The sequence below is a fragment of the Ictidomys tridecemlineatus genome, chromosome 4, assembly GCF_052094955.1.
Source record: "Ictidomys tridecemlineatus isolate mIctTri1 chromosome 4, mIctTri1.hap1, whole genome shotgun sequence".
Taxonomy (NCBI): domain Eukaryota; kingdom Metazoa; phylum Chordata; class Mammalia; order Rodentia; family Sciuridae; genus Ictidomys; species Ictidomys tridecemlineatus.
Window position 1 is genome coordinate 11,363,506 of NC_135480.1, and position 24,686 is coordinate 11,388,191.

At 41.5% G+C, this 24,686-nt stretch overlaps 2 protein-coding genes across 7 annotated transcripts in view; one reads left to right on the forward strand and one right to left on the reverse strand.

Moving 5' to 3' along the window:
• On the reverse strand, positions 1-21,448 carry Sdhaf2 (succinate dehydrogenase complex assembly factor 2). 4 transcript variants are annotated; one of them, XM_078045913.1, is made up of 5 exons: positions 20,560-21,448; positions 14,606-14,706; positions 13,902-14,119; positions 13,714-13,823; positions 1-733 (listed from the first exon to the last, which is right to left on the reverse strand). In XM_078045913.1, the coding sequence occupies exons 1-5, from the start codon at positions 21,431-21,433 to the stop codon at positions 603-605; spliced, it is 1,434 nt and encodes a 477-aa protein (XP_077902039.1). In that variant the 5' UTR covers positions 21,434-21,448; the 3' UTR covers positions 1-602. The 4 variants fall into 4 exon arrangements, with proteins under 4 accessions (XP_077902039.1, XP_077902040.1, XP_005331576.1 ...); XM_078045914.1 differs by lacking the exon at positions 14,606-14,706 and having other exon boundaries at positions 20,606-21,448; XM_005331519.5 differs by lacking the exon at positions 14,606-14,706 and having other exon boundaries at positions 20,560-20,719.
• Cpsf7 (cleavage and polyadenylation specific factor 7) overlaps positions 20,729-24,686 on the forward strand; it is a 22,808-nt gene continuing 18,850 nt past the window's right edge. For 2 of the 3 annotated variants that reach the window (XM_078045915.1, XM_078045918.1), the window contains exons 1-2: positions 20,729-20,827; positions 21,469-21,577. In XM_078045915.1, coding sequence (XP_077902041.1) covers positions 21,524-21,577 — 54 coding nt within the window. In that variant the 5' untranslated portion in view covers positions 20,729-20,827; positions 21,469-21,523. Of the gene's footprint in view, positions 20,901-21,468; positions 21,578-24,686 lie in introns of all 3 variants that reach the window. The other variant, XM_078045916.1, reaches the window with a different exon arrangement.

Below are 24,686 nucleotides of genomic sequence, written 5' to 3' on the forward strand. Positions count from 1 at the left end.
TTTCCTTTTTTCAATATCCTTTAATATTCATGATCTTTCAACTTACAAAGTGTACGTTTTAAAAGAAATCTGATGATGAAGACGTTGACTCTTAGGCCCACGCCACTCCCGCATGCTGCCCTCATTCTGCCTGCTGTGTCTTTGACGGGTTCCACTCAGGGGGCAGAAAGGATCATCCCTGGTTGGAAGGGGGCACTTCACTTTTACAAAGCCCAGGGCCACTGGGGTGAAGGGGTGGGAGGGCAGCTTTTCATTCAGCACAGCCTGGCTGAGGCCTTTCACTGAGCACACCTGGGGCGGGAGAAAAGCAAGGCGCAGTCGCCTCTCCTACAGTGCCCTCTTGTGGCAGACCTGCACTACAGCAGCCAGACAAACAGGCCGAGTGCCCACAGCACTGACAAACTACATTATAGGCTCAGAGTCCAACAAAAAAATGTCAGCGCGAGTCACAGTGCACATTTACATGTCTGTCCTGGGAGAGAGATGTGTCCATCACTTGAGGGGGCAATGTCTAAGAGCAACAGGAAGCTGAGGCCAGTGTCATAAGTGGTTACCGTCCACAGCCAGAGTCCCAGGGCAGGCAGTGGTGCACAGTTCACAATTCAACGTGGCTTCTCAAAGAGATATTCAAGATCTGGGGCACGCAGTCTCTGTTCTTTGTTTTTGTTTTTAGCAAAGTCTCTCAGCAGTGCCATGACTTCATTTTCAAATATTTCTGGGGCTGGTTTTGCTTCTGCAAGAGAATAGTGGGCAGAAAGAATTATGCCATAAGCAGTCAATGCTCAGACTAAAGTTTTTTTTTGGTACCGGGATTGAACTCAGGGGCACTCAACCACTGAGCCACATCCTCAGCCCTATACTGTATTTCACTTAGAGACAGGGTCTCACTGAGTTGCTTAGCACCTCACTTTTGCTGAGGCTAGCTTTGAACTCGTGATCCTCCTGCCTCAGCCTCCTGAGCTGCTGGGATTACAGGCATCAGCTCAAACTAAAGATCTTAAAACTTGAAACTCTGGCCTTGGCCAGAAACCACAGATAGATATACAGACTGTCTCCATTCCACTAAATATATGTAACATTAAACTACACCAGGAGTGACAAACCATGTCAGCCTCTATTTGTAAACAGTTATATGGAAACAGCCACTCCTATTTATTTGCACCTGATCTATAGGTTTCTTTTTTCTTTTGCATTACGATGGCAGAAATGAATGTGGCAACAGCATATGGATGCAAGATTAAAACATTTACTATCTGATTCTCTATGAACAAATTTGCTGACTCTAGACCTGCACAATTTTGGCTCTACTACTTTGTTTTACATTTAGTCTGTCAGTTGTTTTCTGCATACAGTAGTCCCACCTGTCCTATAGTTTCATTATCCATGGTTTTAGTTACCCTGTCAGAAATATTACATGGAAAGTTCCAGAAGTAAACAACTCATAAGTTTTAAACTGCATGCTATGCCAAGTAGCATGATGAAATCTCATTTCATTTTGCTCTAGCCCACCTTAGATATGAATCACCCTTTATCCAGTGTATCCTTGCTATACCCACCCATCAGTCACCCAATAGCTGTTTTTTCAGATTGACTGTAAAATTCTATTTACTTAATAATGACCCCAAAGGATAAATGTAGTGATACAAAGGAGGCACCAGGGCATAAAACACAGGAGGACAGATTAATTTCGGTACTATGCAGCGACACCGCAGAGCACATAGGGAAAACATAGGCTATCCAGGATTCGATACTACCTAGTTTCAGGTCTCCACTGGGATCCTGAAATGTATTCCCCATTGCAAAGAGGGATTAATAAACTGTGTTTCCTCTATACATTCCCTCAAATAAAAGCTCTTTATCCGTTAGAAGTCCTTGGTTACAAGTGAAAAAAACTTAATAACTCTAGCAACTGAAGCACAAAGGAATTTATTGGAGGATTATTAGAACTCATAAAACTAAACCAAACCTGGAAAACCACATGTCGGTGAGCAGGCAACAAGGCAGCATGGAGAGCAGAAAAACAAGAGTGCCAGGCTCAGCCAAGCAGCGGCAATCAGGTGGTGCGCTGCCAGCGCCAGTCTGACTTTCACCCTTGCTTAAGATGCCAATTAGAGGGGGGCTGGGGCTATAGCTCAGTTGGTAGAGTGCCTGCCTAGCATTCACAAGGTCCTGGGTTCAATCCTCAGCACTACCACACACACACACACACACACACACACACACACACACACACACACACAGCCAATTAGAAACAAAGCCTCTCACTGGCAAAGCTTAGGTAAGGCACTCCAGAATTACCCACCTATCAAGACTCAGTACAACGCTAGGGAGGGAATTCCTTGAAACTAAGTTAGATTCCCCCAACTCAGCACAGGGTTGGGCTGGTAAGTGTTCTGGGCTTTCTGTGACAATGGACTCCTCAAGGAAAAGGGGGACCCAAGAAATCCAGGCCTCCTCCTAGCATGTAGAAAGTTGGAAAGAACATCAAGTTCACGTTAACAATAAGGAAAAGTCAGAAAATGAGAAATATCATGACTTTTCTTGAAGTTGCTGGAGAGCTGGGGTCACAAGGCAACCGAACTAGCGGCTAAGGAATGAGAAGCCCTGGGAGGGAAAGCTGCTCCATCCTTCTCCCCTGTCGGGGCACAGGGCGAAGACTCTGGGTGGGACACAGATGAGAAGAAGTCAGTAAAACTTCTAGGAACTGTCCAAGCCCAGCGTGTGCTGGCCTGAGCCCTGGGAGCCGCAGAGCCAAGGAGAGCTCGCACCCTCCCTGGGTTCTTCCTAAGAAGCCTCCGCTGGCACCTCCTAAGACGGCAAGGAGCAGGAGGCTGGCGGAAGCTCCCTCGGTGACCCAGCCCACAAAGGGGGAGTAGCCCAGGTGGTAAAAGAGCACAAGGCCCAGGCCAGGTCCCCCTCCTCTACAGAACAAAAGCCTCCAGTGGCCAAGTACAGGCAAGAAAACCCTGTCTCCCAAAGCGTGCAGGGGAGGACCCACGCAGGCTGGAAGAAGGGTGAAAGAACAAGAAACTCTAACCCCTGGGAGGGGTCAGCATCACGGAGAACTACAGCTCCAGGAGCCAGGCCCACGGATGACCTGAAGCCTGGGCTGCACAGGGATAAGAAGGAAGGCCCTCCCAACTACTCCTCCCCCAGACTAGCAAGCACCACGAGGAAAGCACCAGGGATTCACCACTGGGGGAGGGCAAGACAAAGAGAGCATCCGTGTGGGGCACAAGAAGTATAGGGAAGACTGAGAGTTGAGGGCAGAACAGGAATATGGAGAAATGCTCTGGGAAACAGCTTGTACCCCGAGCACTAGAAGCTGGTGATGCTCAGAAACCAAACCAACCCAAAGAGAGAGCTTGTCTTCTAATCCACTGACTTGATCCTCTGTAGAACAGCCTAGGAGAAGTACGCCCACTTCAAGGCATAATAAACCCCCCAGCCAGAGTCTCTAATGTCTTACCCATGACATCAACATCAATTAAATATGATACACAGTCAGAAAATTAGGAAAAACAAAACAAATATACTATCAACACAAAGAAATCAACAGAAACAGACTCAAGGAGAACTCAGATGTTAGAACTAGGAGACAGGGGATTTAAAGTAACCATGACTGCTAGGCGTGGGGGCACATGCCTGTAATCTCAGTGACTGGGGAAGATTGCAAGTTCAAGGCTGGCTTCAAAACTCAACAAAACCCATCTCAAAATAAAAAATAAAAAGAGCTAGAGATGTGGCTCAGTGGTTAAGCACCCTTGGGGTCAATCCTTGGTACCCAAAAACAAAAAGTAAAAATAGAAATAAAATAACTATAACTTGTATTAAAGGTTCTAGTCGAAGAAGCAGACAAAATGTACGGACAGATGAAGAATTCCAACAGGGAGCCAGAAACACTAAAAGTCAAATAGAAATGCTAAAAATAGATACGCAGACTGACTCAATAGGCTTATCCTGAGATTTGACATAAGGAAATAATCAGGAGGATAGGTCAAAAGATATCACCCAGTGCAAACTACCCAAGCAAACATTCAAAGAGTAAAAAACACAAATGAGAATCCAAAAACTGTGAGATATTAAATTGCCTAATCTAAATGCACGTGAAATCCCAAAAGAAAAGGGAATGGATGACACAAAAGGGACAACAGTGAATTCTCCAACAAGAATGAAAAATACCAAAACACAGATCCAACAGAACCCCGCGTAGGATAAATACCAAAACAAACGACACCCAGACACATTGCTATAGTCTGGATCTATTCTTCAAAGGACAGCGTCCACTATGTGTTAAAGGCTTTGTCCCACCTGGTACTATTGAGAGGTGGCGCAAACTTTTAAGAGGCGAGGCCCACTGGAGGTCTTCCGGTCACTGGGGCAAGCTCTTGAAGAAGACAGTGGAAAGCCAGCCTCCCTGACTGCCCCAGCTCTTGCCCAGTTTCCTGACTATGGTGAGCCCTTTGGTTTGCTGCCTGCTTCCTGCCATCATATCCTACCTTGCCACAGGCCCAAAAACCAATGGGCCAACTAACCATGGACTGAAACCTCCCAAACTGTGAGCCAAATAAGCCTTTCCAAAGTGAGACGTGGTGGAACGTGTGCACAGTCCCAGCTCCTCAGGAGGCTGAAGCAGGAGGATTGCTTGAGTCTAGGAGTTCAGAACCAGCCTGGAAAGCCCTCTCTTGGTGCTGGGGGGTGGGAAGCCTGCACACATTATAGGCAAGTGCTCTACCACTGAGCTAAAACCTCAAGCCAAGACTTCATTTCTTTTTTTTTTTTAAATAATTTTTTTGAGAGAGAATTTTTAATATTTATTGTTTAGTTTTTGGCGGATACAACATCTTTGTTTGTTTGTTTGTTTTTTAATATTTATTTATTTTTTTAGTTTTCGGTGGACACAAATCTTTATTTTATTTGTATGTGGTGCTGAGGATCGAACCCAGCACCTCGTGCATGCCAGGGGAGCGCGCTACCGCTTGAGCCACATCCCCAGCCCAAGACTTCATTTCTTAAATGTAAATAAGTCAAATTAAATAAAGCTTTTCTTTGTAAGTTGATCATCTCTGAGATAGTGACAGAAAACTAACACATCATATTCCAACAGCTACAAACTAATGATAAGATACTGAAAACATTCAGAAAAAAGATATATTATAGAGAAAGAAACAAAAATACAATAGACCTCTTATCTGCAACTAGGCAAACCAGAAAGCATCGCATTTCAACACTGTAGGAATATGAAGCTGGTGATGACTGAAAGGAAGTGAAGCAAAGACAAACCCAAGTGCAGCTAAACTCAGGTCAAGACAACTTGATTGTGCACACGAACGGCCTAGAAATAGAAGTGTGCCCGCATAAAGTGCCAGGGGAAAAAACCCACAAACTTACAACTCTATATCCAATGCCAAGAGAATTCCAAACAGCCAACTTGTATTACAAGAAATATCAAAGGCAGTTCTTCAGGCAGAAGGATTATGGTACCAGACAGAAACACAGATTTATATAAATAAATTAATATCTCCAGAAATAGTTAAAATGAAGGAAAATATAAAATACATTTTGTATTCTTTTCCTTAGACTGTCCTAAGTAAAACAATAGAAACGTGCTGTCGCTTACATCATGGGTAAAAATACAGATGAGCACCAGAGATGAGAGCAGGACCTGGTGTGTGCTGGGAAGCCTTGACGTCACACACGAAGTCACATTTCCTCTTCTTTACAGTACTGGGGATGGAACCCAGGGTGAGCATATTCTAGGCCAGTGGTCTACCTCTAAGCCACATCCCTAGCCCTTTTATTTTTTGAGATAGGTTCTTACTAAGTTGCCCAGGCTATTGTCAGACTTGCCACCCTCCTGCCTCAGTGTCCTGACTCACTGGGATTACAGGCACATGCTACTTGCACCAGGCCTTTTTTGAGACAGGGTGTTGCTGTGCTGCTCAGATGGCCTCAAACTCACAATCCTCCTGCCTCAGCTTCCCAAGTAGCTGGGATTCATATAATATTTCTTTTTTTTCCATTTATTTTTTATTTTTAAATTTTTTAGTTGTAGATGGGCACAATACTTTTATTTATTTTTATGTGGTGCTGAGGATTGAATGCAGTGCCTCACACACACACAAGACAAGCACTCTGCCACAACCACAGCCCCAATATTTCTTTTTCTTTATGTAGCGGGGACAGAGTATTGGGGATTGAGCTCAAGTGTGCTTTGCCACTGAGTTATATACCAGTTCGTTTTATTTTTTATTCTGACACAGGGTTTGTCTGAGTTGCTGAGGCTGGACTCAAACTTGCGATCCCCCTGCCCGAACCTCCCAAGCTGCTAGAATTACAGGGGTCCACCGTGATGCCCAGCTTAGTCCTTTTGATTTTTATTTTGAGACAGGGTCTTGTCAACTTGCTGAGGCCAGACTAGAACTTGTGATCCTGTTTCAGCCTCCCAAGGAGGTTGGATTAAAGGCATGCACCACCATGCCTGGCAGGATTCATATAATATTTTTTGAGGTCAGACTGTAACTAATTAAAAATGTAAACCCAAAGGCAATTACTAAAAATAATGACAGAAATATAAATAAACCAAAGAGTGGAGAAAAAAATGAAAGAATTTAAAAACTACACAGAAACAGGAGAAAGGAACAAAGAACAGAAGAAACAGGAAACAACTAAAAAGACAGTAGATCTAAACTCAAACACATTGATAATTCAATAAATATAAATGATCTAAACACAGCAGTGAAAAGATAGAGACTATCGGATTGAATACAAAAGACACACAATATTTGCTGTCTACAAAAACTCAATTTAAATACAAAAAAATGATAGTGTGTGGTATTATGATTTATGAATTTTAGTTTTCTTTTTTTTTTTTTTTTCTAAAAGAGAGAGTGAGAGACACAGTTAGAGAGAGAATTTTTTTAATATTTATTTTTTAGTTCTCGGCGGACACAACATCTTTGTTGGTATGTGGTGCTGAGGATCGAACCCGGGTCGCACGCATGCCAGGTGAGCGCGCTACAGCTTGAGCCACATCCCCAGCCCCTGAATTTTAGTTTTCAATCCTGGTTCCTGGCCTATAATTCCCTTCCCAAGGCAGGCCACAGAAACTTACATTTCCCCCTTTCTATCTTGGAGCTGCCCATAAGCAAATTCTCTGACTCACCCTTGCCCACTAGTAGGTCATAAGACTCTCCTCATTCTGGGGATTGGGAGTAAGGGTCCTGCCACATACCTTAGAAGGAACAATGCTACACAGAAAGGCCAAGAAGAATCTGGACAGGCCTTGCTGAATTTCCCCGCCTAGTCTACTAGTAATCATGGCTATGCAATGAATCTCCTTAAAACCCCAAAAGGACAGGACTCTAAGAACACACAGAGGGTCTTGGAGGGTGGCTTGCCTGGACAAGGCATGGAAGTTCGTGCCCCCTTCTCCCATGCCTCACCCTCTGCATCCATCTGTATCCTTTGACATTTCCTTTGCAATAAACCAGGAAATGTAACTGTTTCCATGAATTCTGTGAGTCACTTGCATAAATTAACTGAACCCAAGTGGGGTGTTGCAGGAACTCTTGATTTATAGCTGATCAGTTACAGGTACAAGTAAAATAACCTGGGGCTTGCAACTAGCATCGGAAAAGGGGCAGGACATGGTCCTGGAGGCTGAACTCTCAAATCTGTGGGATCTGACACTAACTCCAGGTAGATATTGTCAGAATTAAATTCAAATCTGTGTTGACTGTGTGACAGGACAGGGAAAATAAGACCTTTGTTTTTCTAACACAAAGATGACATTGTCTGACACTGATTTCAGTCTCACCTACAAAACCAAAAGATAATAAATAGATATTGTTTAAAGTTGATAAATTTGTGGTAATTGTTATGTATCAACAGAAAACTAATATAGACAGAAAGCGACACACCACACAATGTTAGTGGACATTACCATCAGACATTTCAGAACCAGGAACACTATCAGCAATAAAAACAGACAAAATAAAGGAAGTGATTTATCAAGAAGATACAATAATCTTGCATATGTTTTCACATAACATCACAGCTTCAAAATACACGAAGCAAAAAATGAGAGAAGTAAAAGGAGCAAAAGACAAATTTAAAGTTACAGCTAGAAACTTCGATATCACACTCTGAATAAGTGAGAGAAAGTGCTCAGAAAACACCTGAAGAACAATATCAACCAACCTGATCTGGTTGATGCTTACAGAACACATTACCCCCAAGTAGAAAACACATTATGTTCAAGTGTACAGGGGATATTTATCAAGATACCCACATTTCAGGTTATGAAATGGATTTAAAACTAAGTCTGGATGGGCTGGGGATGTGGCTCAAGCGGTAGTGCACTCGTCTGGCATGTGTGCGGCCCGGGTTCCATCCTCAGCACCACAAACCAACAAAGATGTTGTGTCCACAGAGAACTAAAAAATAAATATTAAAAATTCTCTCTCTCTCTCTCTCCTTTCTCACTCTCTCTTAAAAAAAAAAATCAAACCAAACCACCAACAAAAACAAAACAAAAAATCCGCCCCCCCCCCCAAAAACTAAGTCTGGAAAATACTTGAAATTTAAACAACATCCTTATAAGTAATATAAGTACTTATAAGTATGTTGTTTAAATAATATAATTTAAGTAATATAATTTCTCTTGTGACTTTCTCTTTGACCCAGGACAAAGAGAAAGTCACAAGAGAAATTGAAGGAAAATGAAAGCATAACACATCAAAGTATGTAATATGCCACCAAAGCAGTGTTTACAGGGCAATCTGTGGTGTCAAACGCTCATGAGAAAGAATGAGCTTTCTCCAATGAGCTCAGCTATTACATTAAGAAACTAGAGGGGCTCGGGTTGGGCTCAGTGGCAGAGCACTTGCCTCACATCACATCACTAAAGAAATGATCATCAGGGGCTGGGGAAGTGGCTCAAGCGGTAGCGCTCGCCTAGCATGCGTGCGGCCTGGGTTCGATCCTCAGCACCACATACAAACTAAGATGCTGTGTCCGCCAAATACTAAAAAATAAACATTAAAAAAAAAAGAAAAAAAATTTAAAAAAAAGAAAAAAAGAAATGATCATCACAATAGGTGCACAGAAAGCACTTCACAAAATTCAACATCCACTCATGATAAAATACTCAATATACTAGAAACAGAAGGAAATTTTTTCAATCTGATAAAAGACATTTACAACTAATCTACAGCTAACACACTCAAAGGTGATAGACTAGGTCTGGATATTAAAGTTGGAACAGTCGAAGACACTTGCTCTCACCACTGTTATTCAACATGATACCTGAGGTTCTAGACAGTGCAATAATAAAGCAAGAAAACATATAAAAGGCAAATAGACTGGAAAGGGAAAAAAAAACTACCTCTATTCACACATAGCACTGATCATCTCCATAGAAAACCCCAAAGTATGTATAAAGAAACTTCCATACTAAGTTTGGTAAGGTCATAGATATGAATCGATATTAAAAAAAAAAATCAATTGTTTCTCTACATTTTAGCAATAAACAATTGAAATTGAAAAAAAAAATAAAGTACGCTTTATAATTGAATGTGGTGGCACACCCCTATAATCCCAGTAACTCAGGAGGCTGAGGCAAGAGTTTTGAACTTTGCAAATTCAAAGTCAGCCTCACCTGCCTCAAAAAATTAAAAAGGTCTGGGAATGTAGCTCAGTGGTAAAGTGCCCCTGGGTTAAATTCCCAGTACCAAAATTTCTAATAAAACCCAAAATACATGAAATATCTAGATATAAATCAACAAAATATGGTGAGAACCATGAAACACTGAATGCTATGGGCCCCTACTGATCTCTGCCTCCTAGACTCCCCTAGAGTGTGGGCCACCTAATGACTTGATTCTAACCAACAGAATAAGGCAAAGGTGTTGGAATGTCGCTTCTGTGTTTAGGTTCAGAACATGGTGGCTTCCATCTTGTTGGAGGACTCATTTCTCTCTAAGCTCTCGTGCTCTGCTGATGCCTATGGAGAGGTTTTTGTGACAAGAAATGGACGGTGACTTCCTAAAAAACAGAGACCCTCAATGGAAAAGTCCGTGAGGAACTGAAGCCTGCCAACACCAGAATACCAAGATGAGAATGAAAGCAGACCCCTCCCTAGTAAGGCCTCTAGATGAGACTGGACCATGGGCTGACACCTTGACCACAACCTTGTAAAGCCTGGATTCCAGGCCCAGAGAAATTGTTAAGATAAATGTCAACTGCTTTAAACCATTAAGTTTGGATGATTGTATAAAACTGGTGAAAAAAATTCAAAAAGACCTAAATAAATGCAGTAATATCTTTGCAAATCAAAAGCTATTAACTTTACACACTGCAATCAAAATCCAAGTAGATTTTTTTTTTTTTGGTGGTACTAGGGATTAAGCCTAGGGATTTTATTTCTTAAAGCAAAAATAAGATTTGGTTTGATGGTACACACCAATAATCCCAGCTACTCAGAAGGCAGAGGAAGGAGTAACTCAAGTTCAAGGTCAGTTTGAGTAACTTAGCAAGACCCTGTCTTAAAATAAGAAACTAGGATGATTGACTTGCATACTTGAGGCCCTGGCTTCCATCCCCAGCACAGGAAAAAAAAAAAAAGAAATTAAAAAAAAAAATCAAACAGCTTTAATATTCTTAGAAGAAAAAATCTTTTGTGACTTTAGACTGGCAGAGTTCTAATAATATCAAAAGCAAAAACCAAGCTGGGTGTTGTGATGCATGCCTGTAATTCCATCTACTCCGGTAGCTACGGCAGGAGGATCCTAAGTTTGCAGCCATCTTAGGAACTCAGTGAGACCTTATCTCAAGATGAAATAAAAAGCCGGGCACTGTCATGTACACCTGTAATCCCAGTGGCTCAGGAGGATGAGGCAGGAGGATTACAAATTCAAAGCCAGCCTCAGCAATGGAAAGGCACTAAGCAACTCATGAGACCCATGCTCTAAATAAAATTTTAAAAAAAGGGCATGAATTTGACTCAGTGGTAGAATGCCTCTGAGTTCAATCCCCAGGACTCCCCCAAATTAAATAAATTAATCATTAAAAAGAAAAGATCTGGAGATGTAGCTTAGTGTAAAAGCCCCCAGGTTCAATCCATAGCAGGTGCACGTGCACACACGCACACGTGTGCACACACACACACACACACACGCCACAATCCATTAAAATTGTACTATACCAAATTAAAAACTGCTCCATTACATTGTTAAGAAAATGAAAAGACAAATATTTGCAAGATACATATCTGATAAAAGATTTGAAATCAAAGTAACTCAAGAATCCTCAACTCAATAAGAAAACAAACCATATAATTTAATAAAAACGGTGATGGTGGTGGGATATCCGAAGAGAAGCATCAACAAAGATGTATACAATGGTAAATAAACGCTTGAAAAGATCCTCAATATTCTTAGTTATTAGAAACATGGCAATTAAAACATCACTGTAGTTCTTTCCACTATATATTTCTGGGAATGGTGAATAACCAAAATGCTGGTAACATGGAGAATTGATGAAAATGAAGAGCATCAATCCCTTCCTTCACATCCAGTCGCTGGTAATCACTGATTCTGTTTTCTGTTCCTGATGTTTTGCTTTTTCCAGAACATCATATAAACACAATCACACAACAGGTACTCCTTGAATCTGGCCTCTTTCACTTAACACAGAAGGCGAGAAACTATGGTTTACAGCCTAATTTTGTAATGGCTGTGTGCTAAGAATAATTATTAAATGGCTAGAGAGAAAAAAAAAATCAAAAGAAGATTACTTCATGACATGAAAATTATATGAAATCTAAAATGCAGTTGAGGAATTACAATGGAGACTACAAGGGCTAAAATATTTATATCTGGTCTATTACAAAAGACGTTACAAATTTAAACATACACTTACTTTATGACCCAGTAAGCCTTCTCCTGGGTATTTACTCAAGAACAACTAAAACTTATGTTCACAAAATCTGTATGCAATTGTTTATGGCAGCTTTATTGGTAATGCCTACAACTGGAAAGAACTCCAATGTCTCTCAACTGATCAATGGATAAATAAACTGTGGAATACCCACACACCAGAATATCACAACAATACAAAAGAATGAATTAATGATATAAATAACAACATGGATGGATCTCAAATGTATTATATAAGTCAACACACCTGTACTGTAAAGGGCCAGAGTAAATAATTCAGGCTTTGTGGGCTTTCCAATAGTCAATCACATAAGCTTCTATACTCATTCTTCATACTTAGAACTTACAGGATGGCTTCAATTTCCTGATATTAATAGTCACACATTGCTTAATGACAGGCATATGTTCTGAGAACTGTGTCAGTAGGTGATTTTACTACTGTGGAAAATCATGAAGAGTACTTATACAAACCTAGATGGCAAAGTGTATACTTAACCTAGATTATAATCTTATGAACTACTCATACAGAAAAGTTATACAGTACATGACTGTACTAAGACACAGAAACAAGATACCCAGGGTGTAGCACAAATGGAGATGTCACCTAATATCCATTCTCCTATTTCATTGATAACAAAAGCCCCAGTGTAGTTAGGTGCTTGGAATAGACTATATTATTTCTTCCTCTTAGCTAGATGTAGCTGTGTAACTGAGCGATAGTTAGTGGAAATAATGGACAGGACAGATATAGCTTCAACAGCTTTCTAGGATCATGCTGAGGATGAAGGAGCAGCAATTCAGGCGGAACATGGAACTCATGACTTTTTAATAATGTACCAGTAATATCATAGAACACAGAGTGGACATAAACACAGCCTTTAAGCAACCTGAATTCTGGCTCATAGGCAGGCCTGAAACCTATGGTCTGTCTATGTAGAGCTTAAGATAGTTGTCCACAGTATAAAGAAACTGAGTGTTACAGGAACCTTGGGGGGTCCAGACAGCATCAACCAGAGATAGGAGACACTCATGACACAGTGGCCTGCAGTTCAAAAATAACTTCTTGATTTTATATGCACCTGTTTGTTCTCATTTCCTTAAAACTCCCCTTTAGAAATGCAAATGCTAGCCCTGAGCATCAAAATTTACTTTGAATGACTATCTATCTTCCCACTTCTCTATCAGTCAGCTTTTCAAATAGTGCCTTTTTTGCCTTAATATCTCATCTCTCAACTTAACCTGTCGTATGATAAGCAGCCGGACTTGGGACTAGTAACAGTTTTTCTCCATTCCCAGCCCAGTAGCTCTTCAACCTTCCCTTTGATCCGTGAGCTTCACATACACTTCCACTAAGTTCTCTTTATTTTTTTGGTACTGGGGATTAAAACCAGGGGCACTTTACCATTGAGCCACATCCCCAGCCCTTTTTATATTTTATTTAGAGACAGGGGCTCACTGAGTTGCTTAGGGCCTTGCTAAGCTGCTGAGACTGGCTTTGAACTCCTTTATCTTCTGAGCCTCTGGGATTATAGGCGTGTGCCGCAGCGCCCAGCTCTAAATTCCCCTTTTGCTTAAGTTATAGTAAGTTTTTCCCTCTTGCAACCAAAGAACCTTAACTGATAAAAAATTCTGCACATTTTGGAAACATTTGCAGTGTTTGAACTGAGTGCCTATAACATGAATGAAAAAAGAAAAACTACCTAGGATATAATTTCAGACTCAAATCAGCTAAGTCATCTTATTTTCACATTAGTTTGCTTATCACGATCAGTACCTGTGGCCCAGTAGTAAATATCCCAGTCATTACTAGGCTCATTAATCAGGCGATCATAGAGGTTCAGCTGCTTCTCCGTCATGTGATGTAGATATTCTTTAGCAAAGAGGCTGAAAACAAGAAAGAGAGAGGTTGCAAAGACTACCTCCAGTCAAAGAGAATTGACACCCAGGGTGCTGTGCCCCTACCTAAGGAGAATGCAGTTTTCCAACATCCCCCTCTTTCTGCTCTCATACAGCAGGCGGGCTCTTTTGGTTTCTATGGATTCATCAGTTCTCTCCTGCCAAGGAGGCAAAGGGATTTCAATCAAGTCCTTTTGAGAATCTGTTGGGCTGTCACCTCTGTAGAAGCGTCTGAATGATGTCACACTGAGCGAAGGAGACAACAGGCTGAGCCTTGGCAGCATCTGAAACAAACCAACCACAAACATCTTTAAAATAACCAAGACTACCATCACTGTCATTTAGCCAACATTTACAGTTGCGCTGGGTGCTGCAGTAGGTGCTCAATTATATTTTTATTTAGTTGTGGGGAAGCTGTGCCGATATTGTCCCTACTTTACAATCTAGGAATCCAGGAATCTGAGGAATCCAGGAATTCAAGGCTCAGAGAGGATAAACAGTCTTCCAAATAGAACTGCAAAACACATCTTAGCCAATCTTTCCAGAAATTGTCCCGGCAGAAATATTTTCTCTTTCCTTCACATTCCTTTAAAAGTCTTACAGTACAGTTTGTATTCTAATCATTCAACTGTGTTGAAAGCTGAGGATACACAGATGGTACGGTCCCTAATCTCCCAAAGGATACAATCTAGAGAAAGGCTTTTTAGGGAGCTGCGTGGGAGACTGGTTTCTGTCTTGCCTAACCCAGAGCATTGGCAGCCCTGGCATACCAGAGAAGTCCAGGGACCAATGAAAATAAGAGAGCTGAGCAACTTGCAGTAGTTCCAAGCATCACACTCAGATATCAGAAGGAACAAGAAATAATGAATGCCTGAAAAAAAAAAACAAACAACTGTGAAGTACTTGAATTGGAAATTTATACCCATTAAGTCTAGAAAAAGACACATCCACAGAAAAGGACTAAAGCCCCTAGAATCTCTAACCAGGCTGACTGATAAAGGTCTTTCCTTGAACTAAGCCAATCCACATAGACCAGAAGAGGGGGATGCTTTTTAAATGCACAGATGCCGATGCAAATTTGTAAAGTAGAAGAATAAACAGGGGAACATGGCTCAATCCCAAGGACCAAAATAAGTCTCCAGAAACTGACCCTAGAGAATCAAAGGTATATAAACCACCAAATGAAATTCAAAATGACTGTCACAAAGATGTTTCGAGGATGTTGCTTGATCAAAATGAGAATTTCAGTTAACAGAAAATATTTTAAAATGAAGCAAACAAAAACTTTGAAGCTAAATACAATAACTGAATTGATAAAATTCACTAGAACTGTTCAAGGGCACACTTGATCAAGTAGAAGAACCAACAAATTAAATTAAGACAGGCCATTTGAAATTACTATATCAGAGGAACAGAATTTTAAAAACAAAGAGTAAAGAAAACGTAGGGGACTTAGAGGACACCATCAAGCAGAACAATGTTCACATTATGAGAGCCTAAAAAGAGGCAGAAATCTTATTTAAATAAATAATGGCTGAAAACTTCCAAATTTGGGGGGAAATGGGTATCTAGATTCAAGAAGTCCAAGAGACCCTAAACTAGCACATACCCAGAAAAGTTCACACCAAGACATATTATAACCAAACTGTCTACAGTCAGAAAAGACATGAGGAAATGTGCATGAACAAAGAAAGACCACAGGACACAACAAGAAGTGCCATCTAATAGCCAGACAGGCCTCTAGAGAAATCAAACCAACCAACATCTTGATCTTGGACCTTAGGTCTCTGAAACCTAGAGAAAATAAATTTGTTGTTTAAGCCATTTTCTGATAGAGGTATTTTATTATGGTAGCCCAAGCAAACGAATATAGCATATAGAAAATTCAGTTTCTGAAGCCCCATCCTAAACATTTTGGATCAGAATCTCTAGTACCTGGAAAATGCATTTTTAACAAGCCCTTAAGGACTCTGGTATACACTGAGGCAGGGACTCCTACTTTCTGCTTGATGTTTTTTAAGTCCCCTACATTTTCTTTTCTCTTTCTTCTTAAAATTCTGTTCCTCTGATGCAGTAATTTCAAATGGCTTGTCTTAGTTTGTACGTTCTTCTGTTCCATAAAGTGCGTCCTTGAACACCTCTAGTGAATTTTTTCAATTCAGTTATTGTATTTAGCTTCAAAGTTTTTATTTGCTTCATTCTTAAACTTTCTGTTAACTGAAATTCTCATTTTGTTCGAGCATCATCTTCCTGAGCTTGTCGAAGTTGTGTTACTTATAGCAATAACTGGGATATTTACTACTGGGCCATAGGTGCTGGTCATGATAAGCAGACTAATGTTACTTACAGTAACACAACTGGCTGAGCAATTTCTATAAAAATTAAAGAGGATGGGGAGGATTATCATCATCAGTGTGGGGAAATTGTTCTAATAATTTGGATCTCTCATTCTGGCCAAATTTCATGCTTTAAAAAAAAATTTTTTTTGAGACACCCTTACTAAGTTGCTGAGGCTGACCTTGAACTTGCAATCCTCCTGCCTCAGCCTCCTGAATTAGCTGTTATTACAGGCAGGCAGCACTGTACCTAGTTCATCCACTTTTTTTTCCCCTGTTAGTATCAAGGAAGCATTTCAGAAATGGAGCCATATTAGGCATGGCATAGATCCATAAGTCCTAGGCAATTGTGCAGTATTGAGTATAAATTACTAGTGAAAATTTATACTACAATATATTTGTGTTGTTGGGCTGGGGTTGTGGCTCAGCGGTTGAGCAATCATTTCACACGTGCAAGGCCCTAGGTTTGATCCTCGACACCACGTAGATAAATAAAATAAAGATATTATGTTCAACTACAACTAAAAAGTAAATATTTTTAAAATACATATATATATTTGTGCTATCTTTGTAGCCATCAATAGCTTTAAATTTTAAAAAAAAGTACCCTTTTCAAGTTCACGTTTATATCCTTTGTTAATTAAAAATAATTGTTTTGCTGGGTGAAGTTGCGCACAACTATAACGCCAGCAGTTTGGGAGGCTGAGATAGGAGGATTGTGAGTTCAAAGCCAGCCTCAGCATTGCGAGGTGCTAAGCAACTTAGTGAGACCCTGTCTCTAAATAAAATATAAAATAGAGCTGGAGATGTGGCTCAGTGGTTGAGTGTCCCTGAGTTCAATCCCCCCCAAAAAAATTGTTTTTCCAAAAAGAAATTGTCAAAAATCAAAGAAGAAAGAATCTTGCAAGCAACAAGAACGAATCCCCCATAAGACTATCAGGAGTTCTTAACAGAAATATTGCATGCTAGAAGTGGGGTGATAATTTTAAAATGCTGAAAGAAAAACAAAATACTGACCAAACAAACTACATCTGGTAAACTGTCCTTCAAAAGTATAGGTGAAACCATGAGCAGTGGCACATGCCTGTCATCATGTAGCTCAGGAGGTTGAGGCAGAAAGACTGAGTTCAAAGCCAGCCTCAGCAACTTAGCGCCCCTGGGTTCAATCCCCAATTGAAAAAAAAAATGTATAAGTGAAGTAAAGATATTCCAAGATGAATGAAAACTAGGAGAGTTCATCACCACTATTCCTGATTTATAATCTGACTTATAAGAAATGCTGAACATGGGCTGGGGATATAGCTTAGTTGGTAGAGTGCTTGCCTCACATGCACAAGACCCTGGGTTCAATCCCCATAATCACACACACACACAAAGAAAAAAAAAAAAAAAGACATGCTGAACAGAGAAATACTTAACATCCTGTCAAGTAGAAATAACAATATGCTGGATAGTAAAACAATAACATATGAAAGTATAAAACTCACTGGTAAAGTTAATACATAGAATGATAAAAAATACTGGCTGTCTGGGCACACTAGCATATGTCTGTAATTTCAGCTCAGGAGGCAGAGGAAGGAGGATGGCAAGTTCAAGTCCAGCTTGGGCGACTAAGGGAGACCGTTTCTCAAAATAAAAAAGGGCTGGGGAATGTAGGTTAGTGGTAAAGTGCCCATGGGTTCAATCCCCAGTACTCTCCTTCCCCTGCCCCCAAAAGTTAACACTGTAAATGGTATGGAAATCACTTTTATTGGGGGAGGTGTTCCTGCTAGGTTGCCCAGGCTAGTCTTGAACTCCTGGGTTCTAGGATCTTCCTTTTTCAGCCTCCCAAAAAACTGGAACTACAAGAGGATCCCTTTGTAAATCACTTTTCATTCTGATGTAGAAGTTAAATATAAAATGTATAAAAAACACTGAGTTGGGCTGGGGATGTGGCTCAAGCGGTAGCGCGCTCGCCTGGAATGCGTGCGGCCCGGGTTCGATCCTCAGCACCACATACCAACAAAGATGTTGTGTCCGCCGAGAACTAAAAAATAAATATTAAAAATTCTCTCTCTCTCCTCTCTCACTCTTTCTTTAAAAAAAATGAATAAATAAAAATAATTCACTAAAAAACAAACAAAAAAACACTGAGTCTATAAAAATATTAATGGATATATAACATAAAAAATATATGTTGTGGACTGGGGCTGTGGTTCAGTGGTAGAGCACTCACTTGGCACTGGGTTCGATCCTCAGCACATAAAAATAAAATAAAGGTATTGTATCCACCTACAACTAAAAAAATACATATTTTTTAAAAAGTATACTTGTGACATCATAACACAAAAGGGGGAAGTAAAAGAGCAGAGTTTTTGTATGAAAGTGAAATTAAATTATCCAGTTAAAATAGATTATTAAAAGATGTTTCATGTAACCCCACTGGTAACCAAAAAGAAAACACTTATAGAGGACACACAAAAGAAAATGAGAAATCAAATCAAGAGTAGAAAAAAAAAAATCAATGGATGATAGCAAGAAGTAGAAAACAGGGACAAAAGAGCTACAAGATGGAAAACAAAAAAACGACAACTCCTTCCTTATAGTAATACCTACAGTAATTAAATGTAGATGGATTAAGCTTCTTAAGTGATCCAACAGATGAAAACAAAACAAAACACACATACAAACAAACGACACCCAACTTCCAGCCAGGCACAGTGGCACCTGTAATCCCAGTGGCTCAGGAGGCTGAGGCAGGAGGACCGCAAGTTCAAAGCCAGCCTCAGCAAAAGCGAGGTGCTAAGCAACTCAGTGAGACCCTGTCTCTACATAAAATACAAAATAGAGCTGAGAATGTAGCTCAGTGGTCAAGTGCCCCTGAGTTCAATCCCGAGTACCAAAACAAACAAACAAACAAACAAACAAAAAAACCCAAACTCCAACAATAACCTGTCTATAAGAGACTCACTTTAGCTTTAAGGACACATACGGATAAATACAGTGAAAGGATGGAAAATGATACCTCATACAAATGGCATCCAAGAGAGCACTGATATCAGGAAAAGAAAACACTTGGTCAAAAATTGTCATAAGGGGTTGGGATTGTGGCTTAGCAGTAGAGCACTCCCCTAGCACAGGCAGGACCCAGGTTCGATCCTCAGCACCACATAAAAATGAAGGCATTGTGTTGTGTCCATCTACACCTTAAAAAAATGGGTATTTTAAAAAAAACTGTCATAAGACAAAGCTGTTAAACAATAACTCACCAGGATGATATAATAATTATGAACATATAAGCACCGAACATTACAGCATCCAAATATATGAAGCAAACACTGGTAGAACTGAAGGGGAAAAAATAGCAACAAAGGATAATACCCCACTTTTAAAAATGGACAAACCATCCAAGCATGAGATCAAAAAGAAAATTGAGGAATTGAATAACACTGTAGAACAAATGTCACTAACAGACATATGTGAACATTGCATCCAACAACACAATACACATTCTTCTCAGTGCACAGGGAAATGAATATTCCCCAGGATAAATCACAAGTTATATCACAAAACAAATCTTAACATTCTTAAATTTAAGAAGACAAATCATACCAAGTATCTTTTCCAACTGCACAGGAATAAAACTGCAAATCAGTAGCAGAAGGAAATCTGGGAAATTAACAAGTATGTGGAAACTAAACTGCCTCTACTACTGGGGACTGAATCCAGGGGGCGCTCTACCGCGGAACTACATCTTCAGCCCTTGTTTTTATTTTTTATTCTCTAGAGGTAAGGGCTTGCTAAATGCCCAAGCTGGCCTCGATCTTTCGATCCTCCTGCCTCAGCTTCCGGAGAAGCTTGGATTACGGGCTTGCTCCACCTCGCCTGGCTACAGTATACTCTTGAACAACCAAAAGGTCAAAGAAGAAATAGGCAAATTTAAAAGTATAAAAACCCAATATACAAAATATTATGAGATGCAATAAAAACAGCACTATGAGTAAGTTTTATAGTGGTGAATGCCTACATTAAAAAAAATAAAGAGCTCAAGGTACTATGTGAAATCACGATAGGCGCTTAAAAACTGGTAGGTAAAAGGGCGCACTCACAGACAGCTGGTCTACCTCTGCATGGGGCTAGGTGAGACCTGAACTGGGTCAGTCTCGCACGATAACTGACCATTCAACCAGACATCACCAAGTATTACCAGTCGAGCACATCGTGGGCTCCCCAAAGGATGGAAGCGACCTTAATCTCCTAAGCTGTAGGATAGACCACGCTTTGGAAGTGCCCCTGACCTGGGCGATCGGGCAATTGAACGCTCCCTACAACCTCCACGATCACAGAAGACGACGAAATTCAGTCCCAGCTGCCACCCGCCCGGGACCTTAGAACCTCCGTTCTCTCACCCGCGCCACAGTCGGGAGCACGGTGAACACCGCCATTTTTCCCTACCCGCACCGGAAGCCTGCAATGCGGCACTTCCGGAAACTCCGAGCCGTCAGAACAGCCGACTTCGGCCGCCTGGAAGGACCTAAGCCGGAAGGTGCGTCCCTGCGTATGGCGGAAGTAGCGGTGCGTGTGACGCCGGCGGCGGGGGGGCGGGACCTGGGGCGGAGAGCGGTTCGCGCGCTTCGGGCCTAGTCCGGACTCGCCGCCGCCGCCGCCATATTCCCGGTAACGGGGGCGCGCGGCCGGGGGCCGGCTGGGCCGGAAGAAGCGTTGGGGTCGGCGCTGAGGCGGGGAGGGGGTCGGTTGAATCTGGGGCGGCCGGAGTCGGCGGGCCGAGGGAGGCGCGGGCCTTTGAGGAGGGGGCTGTGGGCGCCGGGCCGGGGCTGTGGGGAGGGAGTGGGGCGGGAGTCGGGCAGGCCTAGCTGGGGCGAGGACTGGGCCTGGGAGGGGGATGGAGGCGGCTGGAGCTCCCGGACCCGCTAGGGCTCTGGCCGGGGCCGCCCTGGGGCCTAGGCAGGTGCGGCGGGCTGGGGCTGCGGGCTTCGCCGCGGCCGTTCTTCTCAGCCCGTCCTCAGGGCCCCCGAGAGCCGAGGCCTGGACTTTCCCGTCGCGCCACAGGCAGCCGCGGCGCCGTCTCGGCGCAACTCGGGTCGGGCCCGCGGGTGATGGGCAGCGAGCCCCGCGAGCCCGGGCGGCCTGGGAGTGCGGGGGGCGGCGCGAGCCCGGGGGCGGGGCGGAGCGGGTGGGGCCGAGCTTGGGCTGCCGGGATGCTGCGTCTCTGGAGACGGGAGGTTGGCAACCATTGCCCTCCTCCCAGCCTGAGACCCTCATGCCTTCTAATTTTTGTCCTTCTCTGAATACTGCAGTGGCATCTTTCTTACTTTGCCTATTCTTCGGGCTCGAGGTCTTCTTTACGGAACCATGTCAGAAGGAGTGGACTTGATTGATATATACGCTGATGAGGAGTTCAATCAGGTGAGGGGTCTTCAGGAGCTTTGGGATTTTCCTCCATCAGCTGAGGAATCACTTCCAGCAAACTTGCAGCGTTTTTAAGCTGTGCCCGTCCTGGGCTTGAACAGGCGTCTATTGGTTCTAAAAATTTTCCCCTGGCATCCCAAATTTCCCCCTAGCGGAGATTTTAGAGACTACTGACCATTCCGCTTTATGTTAATCTGCACCCGGAGGCTTCATTTTAAAGGGTTTGATTTAAGAGCAAATAAAAATCAAGTGTAATACGTCTGTGAATCAACTCGTGGAATTTGCTCCCCCAGAAAGCCAAAGTTGGCTGTTGGTGTCCTCAAGGCTAACCACACAGCAGCTCGTTTGTTGACTGTATTCATGAGGATAATGTTGATACCTGATCCTTTGCTATTCTTTTCAGACTGCATTCCTCCCCCATAAAGGTGCAAAAGACACAGTGTAAAACATAATTTGTTAGTTTCAGCTCCATTCCAGTTGTTTCAAGCGTCATATATAATTAGTTTGACTCTGATCTTTGACTCTGACCTTAAGTTTGTAGGCATTTTGGTGTGATAAGTTTTATTGATGAACCATTCTATTTATGGAGAAGTGGTAAAGATGTAGGACAAATTAGGTAAAAAGCTATTGTAGACCCACCCATGTACCTATCTATGCAGTTCAGTTTGGTATGTTTGTATTTATCTATTTATTGTGGTGCTGGGGATAGAACCCAGAGGCACCCTACCTCTGAACTCTGTATCCCCAGCCCTTTTTATTTTATTTTGTGATGGAGTGTCACTGTTGCCTAGACTGACCTATAACTTGCAGTCCTCCTGCCTCAACCTTGCAAGTACCTGGGATTATAGGCAAGCCCCACCACAATCAGACTTCTTCTTTTTAACAAATATCAGGAGCTTGTCACTCACATATAGTCCACAGTCAGTAATGAAGGTGATTGTAATGGAGGCAACATGTCTTTGCTCTGTATAGTCAAGGGCCCAAGTTGATAGAGATGTTGCCATCTTTATCCCATGGTTCCCAAAACCTAGGCATTGACATCTGGTGGCAAATAGGGGGAAAGAGTAAAGAATAGAGATTTAGATGGACCAGATCCAAACACAATAATCTGTCTCCTCTATGTCTCACTCACCAGGACATTTCATAGCCACTCTGAATAGAATGGAAGTCTAGAGTATAGTCTAGCTGTGTGCTCAGTAATGAAGGAAAACAGATTGGTGAACAACTGGTCAGATTCTGCTTCAACAGTTAATAGTGAAAATATCAGATATTGTTGATTATTATTATTATATGGCAGGCACTAAAAGTTCTTTAGCAATATCACTTGTCATTCAGACAGGACACAGGCCTTGTCCAGTGGCAACTGCTTTATTGGGATAGAAGTTGTTGGCGTCAACAATTGTTTTCTGTTCTCTTCAGTTAACAAGGAACTTTTTAAATGTGTCTAAGGCAAAAAATAATATGTGGAATTTTATATTTATATCAAACAGGCAATATTTGATACTAGAGAAATTGAAGAAAGCGTAGGTAATAAATGTCTTTTTTGTTAGAGAAGATAGAAGAAGGGGCACTATATCCCCATGAGTTAATTTTTGGCAAAACTGGTTTTAGTATAACTAAAAGCTGCTAAAAGATAAAAGATCTTTAGGGCAGTTAGAAGCTGACTCAGAATGAAAGCAGCTGCCAATATAGTTTGTGTTTTAGAATGTTTTAAGAATGTCATTGATTTGCTCCAAGAATTCCCTCACGTGCATTTTGCTCCTCAAGGAAAATTAACAGAGTTCCTAATGGTGCTTACTCCCTGATCTCTTATAGCATGTGCTACAAAAACCTCTTTTGCATAGCTACTTTATTCCTGTTATATCAGAAGACCTGGTAATTACAACTGCTGTTTATGTCTGAGGAGAAAACCCTGGAAAGGTGACTGAGTATTGCTGTTCTGCTGAGTGTTTTGTCTTTATTCTTTTTCATACTGAGATGGGCTTTCCACCCTATGCTCAGTTCTTTTCCTTACTTTCATCAACAAGTGTTTCCTAAGCACTGTGTCACGGCTAGTGAAGTAAAAGGGAAAAAAATGGATCTGTATACTCAAAACAGGTTCGAGGCCCGGTGGGTAAGGGTGAAGGCGATGGGTGCTAAGCTGTGTAACAGATAACAGTGATGGGGAGGAAAGGTTTAAGGTGAGAACTATGGAGACAGTTGTTTTGGTTTTTTTTTTTTTTTAAGAGAGGGAGGGAGGGAGAGAATTTTAATATTTATTTTTTTAGTTATCGGTGGACACAACATCTTTGTTTTGTATGTGGTGCTGAGGATCGAACCCGGGCCGCATGCATGCCAGGCGAGCGCGCTACCACTTGAGCCACATCCCCAGCCCTGGAGACAGTTGTTATGAAGCCGAAACTTTTGATACAAGAGCCTTGGTTCTTAAAAAAAAAAGAAAAAGAAGAAGAAAGGAAAGAAACAGTGAAATCAAGCATGGTAGTACCCACCTGTAATCCCAGCAACTCAGGAGGCTGAGGCAAGAGGATTGCTAGTCTGAGATCTGCTTTAACAACTTAGTGAGGCCCTCAGCAACTTAACAAGACCCTGTCTCAGAAAAATAAGAAGGACTGGGGGACTGGGATTGTGGCTCTTGTGACAATTTTGTTTTCATTGAATCCTTTTGTTTCTAAGGTGGTATCCATAAATTTAAGATTGTGCAGGATTTACTGTATCCGATTCTTTTTTTTTTCTTTTTTCTTTTTTTTTGATAGACCTTTATTTTACAAGTGAGGTATTGGGTTCGATTCTTAGCACCACGTATAAATAAATGAATAAAATAAGGTCCATCAACAACTAAAAAAATATTTTTAAAAAAGAGGGACTTGGGATTTAGTTCAGTGGTAAAATGCTCTGGGTTTAATCCCCAGTACCAAAATTAAAAACGATGGTATCAAGTTGGTTGCTTTGAGAAAAGTAAACCTTAGGCTAATTTCTGCCTTGTGTCAGATACTGGGGGCTGGAGGTTAGATAAATTGAGTACAGTGGTAGGAAAAATCTTATTTTAAATTCAAAATCACACAAGTTTTCTTTTGTAAACAAATAGTTTATTGAGATAATCACAGTT